Genomic DNA, 7830 nt, shown 5'->3' with positions numbered 1-7830 from the left:
TTTGAGATAACTACCTCAAACTTTCAGGAAATGTTCCTTGCAATATTTAGAAAATTCTGTTATCACAAAATTTAAAAAATGACAAAATAAACAAAAAAAACTAATTTTTTGTTTATTTGTTTTATAGAACTTTAATTTTTAATTTTTTAAAATTATCTTGATATTTTTTTTTAATATTTCAAGGAATATTTCCTGAAATTTTGAGTTTTTTATCCCAAAAAACGTAGGAGAAGATAGATTATAAGTGAAATAGTCTTTTTGATGTTTTACTTTGTGCCCCCTATAAGGAACCTATTGTTGCCTCCGACTTTGACCTGCTATATCTCAAAAAGTATTTTGAACTTTAAAAATCTGTTAAAAGCATCTTGTAGCTTGGTTAAAACTCTATAAAATAAGATCAATTTGTGAAAAAAGTGATTTACCTCCCCCGATGCCCCTAAAAGAATTTAACATAATTAAACAATCATATTTTACTAAAAAATAAAATTTGGAAATTAAAAAATCACTTTCATATAACATTGTTTTTAATTTAAAATACCACAAATAAGAGTGGAAAAGTTAAAAATTTTTTTGCTGAAAAATTTTACAAGATGTATTTTTAATAATTGCCTTCCATAAGGAGCTTATTGAACTCTTAAACTGATTGATTTTCAAAAAATCTTTTGAATAATAAAAAACAAAGACAACCAGTAGCTTAGTTATTAATATAACAAACAAGACTAACTATTAAAAACAATTATGGCTTAAGCATTATCTTTTCTACATTTCATTCTTATTGATTATTTTAACCATCTTAATTTTTAAATATAGAATCTTTACAAATAAAAATGGCTGATCACATGTACAAATTAGTCCTTGTTGGAGATGGAGGTGTTGGTATGTATTCTGAGTTATTAAGTTGTAATATAAAGTTTCCCACTAAAGTTGATAATTTACTACTTGATATATATTCACAATTGTTTTATTTCTTAATTATGATATATTTTTATAAAAGCCACTTATAACCAATAAAATGATCGAGAAAAACTGAAAGTCTGTTTTTTAATTAACCTTTATAGTAATATGTAAATAATATTTTTAATTACTTTAGCGTTTTTAAAGTTAAAATTTTTATATTATTTTTTAATTTTTAAACGTCCAACAAATATAATATAAAAGTAAGCATTACTTACCACAAAAAAATTACAGGCAAAACAACATTTGTAAAGCGCCACTTGACAGGAGAGTTTGAGAAGAAGTATGTTGCAACATTAGGTGTTGAAGTACATCCAGTAATGTTTCAAACCAACAGAGGAAAAATACAGTTCAATGTATGGGACACTGCAGGTCAAGAGAAATTCGGTGGACTTAGAGATGGTTATTATATACAGGTATAAAATATTTATTTTTAGTCACATTAATTAGTACTCCTATGAATTATTCTAATAACTTTTATATATAGTTTATAAACTAATGCACTTAAACTAATAATGTAGATTATGACTTATATAAATTACATCAGTTTAGATTTTATCTACCAATATTTTTTCAATTTAAAGCAGACATTAAAATGATATGTTGTATTTTTTACAAGTTTTAAGAATTTTATTAGCTACTCTAAACTGCTTAACAAAATTCACAGTACAGTTTGAAATAAAAGAGATTGAAGTCAGATATTTCAATAAGTTTCCTAGAAGAAGGCACTAACTAAAAAGGCAAAACAAAACTAATTATAAAACTTTTACTTGTATATAAGATTATATGGTATCAATCATTTTAAAAGAAATTTTACTGTTTATATCAAATAATTCTTAAAAATTTTTCATGCCCACTACTAACATTAACTAAAAATTGTTACCATAAAATAATTGTTGCGACAGAATTTTCTAAAAATTGCATGAACAGTTCTTAAAAATTTGAGGTAATTATCTCGAAAAACGTAGGAGATAGATTTTTAGTTATTTGTTTTTTTAGTTTGCGCCTCCCATAAGGAACATGTTGCAGTCTTTGACTTTGACCAGCTGTATCTCAAAAATTATTTTGAATTTAAAAAACCTGTAAAAAGCAAATTGTAGCTTAGTTAAAACTCAACAAAATAAGATCAAATTGTAAAAAAGTTTTAACCCCCCATGGCCTTAATCTTAGTTTGAAACTTTATTTTGAAAAAAGTATATGTTTCAAAAAACAATAATTTTCATAGCAGACTATAAACTTGAACATAATTTTTTGTTGCTACTAAAGTCTGAACTATATAAGTATGTTTGATTCAGTAAAACTCTATGTTTTATAAAATATAAATTATGCTATTATTAATTAGTTTATTTTTTTTGCACCTATTTATACTAAAAGTTATAAAAATGTTTTGATATTTTTTTATATGTTATTTAAAATACATATTTTATCTTAAACTTACTTTATGGAGTAATTAAGATAGTTGAAAAACTTGTATTAATATTTAAGGTTCCATATTTTTTATTTTAAGAGAAAACTAAGTTTAAAGTATAAAATATCTAATATAAACTGCAAAAATAAGAGAGAAAAATTAATTTGAAATTTATGGCAAAATAATACTAAGCATATTTATTCTGATAATTTAGTAAGTTGCTTATAAATCAAATGTTACAAGTTTACCAAGTATGTATAACAAACCGTTTATTTTAAATAGGGACAATGTGCTATTCTGATGTTTGATGTAACATCTCGTGTAACTTACAAAAATGTACCCAACTGGCACAGAGATCTTGTTAGAGTGTGTGAAAACATTCCAATTGTCATTGTGGGAAATAAAGTTTGTTTTTATACATAAACTTTTTGTTAAGCTTATAATTTTTCTATTCTTAGTTTAAATGTTTAAATTATAGTTCATAAATATGATGCTCATAAATAAGGGTTTTGTTTTATTAAATTTAGTTGAAATTATAAAACTTTTGGTTTCAAGAATAAAAAATTGTTAAGAGAAAGTGATTTAATTATTTAATTAAAGTTGAAACTTTTATTTCATTATGAACTTCAATTTGGTGATTTTTTCACTTCTAAGGTGGTCTTCAATAATATAAAAAAAAATATGTTAAAAAAAATCATACTTTTCTATACCATTATAAAAACATTGAAGTCAACAATTAAAATGAACACCTACTAATATAGAGAGTTTAAATTGTTTTATTTGTTCGTATAAATATAGTTCATACAACAAGTTAATAATTTTCAGCAAACCAATTGTTATTTAAAAAAAAGCAAACAGAAGTATATTTCGACCACGGTCATCAGTATACAACACTGTGTTTAAGATTGCTATAATAATGTTAACTAGTAGTAATTGAAAAATTTCAACCTTTAAGAAATTTATAAAATGTAAATCAACTATAATAATTACCTAAGTAAAGTATACGTTCAAAATTATATCAAGAATTACTGACTTTATTTTAAAAATTTTAGAAGCAAAACACATTAAGCCTAAAACGAAAACTAAGCAAACAATGAAAATTGTCTATTCGACAATATTTTTTACTTCTTTAATTTAAATTGATTAATTGTTTGCTCTATGTAGTTAATAAAAGTACAGTAATGTTACATTCAGGGTTGCCACTTTACCTGGAAACCTGGAATTTGAGATATTTGAAAAAAACCTGGAGAAACCTGGAATTTTGATTAAAAAACCTGGAATTTTAAATAATTTTAACATTTTCAGTAGTAAAATTTCAATTTGACACAAAAAATTTATCATATAAATAATTTTTTTTGTCATCATCAAAAAATTTTTTGATTAAAAAACACAATAAAGTTACTTCACAGCATCTTTTCAATGTTTTTATACTATTAAACACATTTTCTTATATAGAAATTAGCTTAAAACTAAAAAATAAACCCAAAAATGTGTACTTTTAAAAACCTGGAAGAAATTTGGAAAACCTGGAAAAATTTTTGAAAAAACGAGTGGTAACCCGTACATTTGATTAATTTGTAAAAGGTTGAAATTTCTTAGTTACTACCAATTAACGCTGACTCAGCAATTCTAACCATGAGTTAAATACTGATGATTGTGGTCGCAATGTGTTTCTGTTTATTTATTTATGTATAATTAAATATTAATGATATCTGTTTGTGTATTATATTACAGAAAAACCATTGCTTCAACGAAGCAAACTATTGGTTGTCAATTAGTAGAATTCTATCTTTTTAAGTCTTTAAGTTGTTACTTACTTAATTGCTTTAAATTGTTTGAATTATCTTAATTAGATAATAATAGTACTTCAATAAAAACCACAAAAAAATCATATTATTCCCAGCAATTTATGTCTTTCAAAGCACAACAAATAAATCTTGATAAAATTATATTTATTATAAATTTTCACAAAAGTTTAAGCCAAAACTTATTATAAACAGATTATTTAAACTTTTTAATAAAATGGTCATCTTATAAATGTAAAGTAAAAATTGTATATTTATGACACAGATCTCTTATTATTTTAAATAAATATTTTTTATATACAAACTCTATATTGAATGAGAATTTATGTATTTAATTATAGAAGTTCAATCCGAATCTTTATCTAAATGCATTAGGAATCGATTTTAGTAATGAGCACTGTATAAGTGCCTTCATATATAAATAACTGAAAACTATTGTAATGAAATAATGGTCCACATATTTGGAACTGTTTGATTTAAACATGATTAACTAAGTTAATAGAATACTTTAAATTTCTACTCATTATAAACTTTAAGCAAAGACAGTTAACCAGTGTTTAGTATTTCTTCTGAACTTAGATAAACTTTTCTTTATGTATTACATTGTTTTATGAAGTTCTAGAATTTAGGCAAATTTTAAGTAGTTTACATTTAATAATATCAGAGTACTAATTAAATAAAAATATACTTATTACCCCTTTGTATAGTTAATGAATTACATGTATTGATGATAAAAAAGTTCAAAATTGTTTAAGTAGGTTATGTCTCATCTAAACCTTAAAATTAAATTTATTTAGGGTTCAAATAGTATAAAATATTGAAAAAGATCTATGTTTATATTCTGTTTTTTTAATCTGGAATCCTGGAAAAAACTTGGAATTTCGAACAAAAATCACTAAACAACCTTGAATTTTAATCAATTTTTATATAAATTTTGACTAGGTACGAAAATTCTATTATTTGTATCTTTAAAAATTTTATTTATGAAAAAAAAAACAATATCTTTAAAATGTTGTTATACTAATTCAGACATTTTACCTTAAATTCAGTTTTATACTTTGTATTTAAAAAAATGAACCAAAAAGCTTATTCTTTAAAAAACCTTGAGGAAAATTAAAAAAACCTGAAAAAATTTCAGAAAAGTTTTGTCAACCCTGTGTAATAAAAATAATATTATAATGATATTTGCACATTTATAAATATAAAAATAGTTAGTAAAAGTTTAAATAAGTATTGTTATATATTACAGTACGAAGTGATTCTTTTGTTTTTGTTACAAGAAAACTTTTCTAAATTTGTATGAACAGTAAATACAAACTAATATAATTTTTTATTTGTACAGATTCGTAAAATATTAGTTTTATAATAAATAGAAACAAATTATACAGTAATCTTCCTTTATTGTACCAACATATGTATATTTAAATTATTATAAACAACAGGTAGACATAAAAGATAGGAAAGTTAAGGCAAAAGCCATCACCTTCCACCGTAAGAAGAACTTGCAATACTACGACATTTCTGCTAAGTCTAACTATAATTTCGAAAAGCCTTTCCTCTACCTTGCTAGAAAAGTAAATTATTATTTATCAATGTGTAAAAAAAAAATCGATCCGTTTTAGAACAAAAATTTGATTTAATTAAAAAAATTAGAATAATTTTTTTTTTTTTAATATTCAAATCTAAGTCTAGTTAATAATATTTGAAATAATTTTAGCTATTGTTAATAGATCTATACTGATAAAAATTTAAACAAGAGATAGTTTTGCGCCACAACCTTATTAAACTAGTAAATTTTGAAACAAAAATTTTACTTGTGGACATTTTATAGTTTAATCTTATAACTAAAAATTTTGTTACTTGTTATTTTCAAAACGGGTCAGTTTTGCATGAAGACACTTTTGCACGAGTGACAATTTTGCGCAAAAATATTAAGAAAATAAATCAACCAAGGGCTAAGGGTAACAGTGACAGTAAAATAAATAAATAATAGTTATAGTAACGATAAAAAACAACCAATGGTAAGGCATACAGGTAACAGTGATAAAAAATAGGTTTAAATCTGTGCTAAACTGGCGCAGTGCAAAAGTGTCCCTTCGTGCATTTTTGACACCTACCCTGTAAGTTTACATGTTTACATTTAAATTTGAAAAACAGGTCATTAAAAGTTTTGTAATTAGTAGGCAACTAAGTTGTATTTAAATTATATTTCCGTACATATAGATTTAGATAGCCATTTAAAATTTTTAATTTGATTTAAACTTAAAGTTGATCGGAGATCCCAACTTGGAGTTCACTGCTATGCCAGCCTTGCTGCCACCAGAGACTCAGATCAACCCTGAAACCATGAAGAAGTACGAACAAGAGCTGAAAGAGGCCTGCAACGCTCCACTCCCAGAAGATGACGATGATTTGTAAGCTGTACAAACTTGCAGTTTTCACAAAGGCGTTTGACAGGATAACGTCAGGAGTTAAAGCTGACTTTGATTACTATAAGTACAAAATGTTAACGTTAATTTTACAAACCTTAGAAGTTTTAGTAAATTAAATCTTTGACAGGTTTTAGACGTTATATTTTGCAAATTTTTAGTAACCTCTTATTTTGAACTTTTTTGTAACTTTGTATGGTTCTTAATTTATTAGATAAATTATCTCTTTATCCTAATCTATTGCAAAAATTGTAATTTTACAACATTTTACTTCTGTTGTTAGCTAAATTACTAGAAATTAGAACTTTTATATTAATGCTGTTTTTCTAAATTGTTGTAAATTTGTTGTTTTTGTTTTAAAACCAATTATTTCCATCTGGATTTCAATTAGCTAATTCCATTAAAACGGCAGTTTAGTTGTAATGAGTTTGAAATGTTTTGTGTCTAAATAAAGCTTTTAACTGTAATTTGGAAAATATTAATACTTATAATTCAACAGTACCAAGCTTTAAAATGCTTAAATTTGTACAGAGTATAAATTAAGTAAAAAAATCGATACATTTCATGTTAGTATCATCAAATTTTGCTCATTCCCATCAGAATTACTTCAGTCCGATCAACCTCTCTCCACTTGGTTAATATTCAATCAATTGATTTATATGTAGAATCTTCACACCGAAAAAATAATTGATCAAGTAGTCCAAGTCAATTTTTATGTATTAATATTTAAGAAAAACTTAAATATAATCAACTAACGGGAATCGACCATTTTTTAATATAGTAATACAGTAGGAACAATGTATTTTTTAATGTTAACATTCATTCAGAATAGACATTTTTTTATGAAATCTTAAAACTTAATCAGTTGTTAGATTAAACATGTGCTCGACGTCACTAGTCTAAAATAACAAACCAGGTCAAATACATAATTTATATGTAGAAATCTGATTACGTTGATAGCTTTATGTACTTATTTATGATAGCAGAGGTAGCCACAAGTCATAACATTTTATGAAATCTGTACGAATTTTGTTCAAATAATTCTTTTTAAACACCTTATTTTATAAAAGGGTTGATCATACCAATTCGATCATCAGACCACAAGTCTTTGGTAGGCTGAGTACGGTTTCATCCTTATTAAGACTCATCAATCAGCCGAAAAACTTGTAAAATTATTAAAACATTTAATTGTTTGCTGAAATTACTATTAAAATATAAACTTGAAAACAGGTTA

At 24.5% G+C, this 7830-nt stretch overlaps 1 protein-coding gene across 1 annotated transcript; it reads left to right on the top strand.

Moving 5' to 3' along the window:
• The first annotated feature begins 814 nt into the window (after window positions 1-814).
• On the top strand, window positions 815-7063 carry LOC145835165 (GTP-binding nuclear protein Ran-like). The gene is made up of 5 exons (XM_082942718.1): window positions 815-876; window positions 1189-1370; window positions 2645-2767; window positions 5610-5741; window positions 6436-7063. The coding sequence occupies exons 1-5, from the start codon at window positions 828-830 to the stop codon at window positions 6583-6585; spliced, it is 636 nt and encodes a 211-aa protein (XP_082798844.1). The 5' UTR covers window positions 815-827; the 3' UTR covers window positions 6586-7063.
• The last annotated feature ends 767 nt before the right edge of the window (window positions 7064-7830 follow it).

This window comes from Thalia democratica, chromosome 4 (assembly GCF_965202585.1).
Source record: "Thalia democratica chromosome 4, ktThaDemo2.hap1.1, whole genome shotgun sequence".
Taxonomy (NCBI): domain Eukaryota; kingdom Metazoa; phylum Chordata; class Thaliacea; order Salpida; family Salpidae; genus Thalia; species Thalia democratica.
Note: the sequence above shows the minus strand (reverse complement) of the source record. Positions and strands in the feature narration are given on the sequence as shown.

Coding starts and splice junctions, on each gene's coding strand:
- LOC145835165 (XM_082942718.1), top strand. CDS start 828: ATGGCTGATCACATGTACAAATTAGTCCTTGTTGGAGATGGAGGTGTT. Junction 877..1,188: donor TGTTGGAGATGGAGGTGTTG/GTATGTATTCTG, acceptor AAAAAATTACAG/GCAAAACAACATTTGTAAAG. Junction 5,742..6,435: donor TCCTCTACCTTGCTAGAAAA/GTAAATTATTAT, acceptor TTAAACTTAAAG/TTGATCGGAGATCCCAACTT.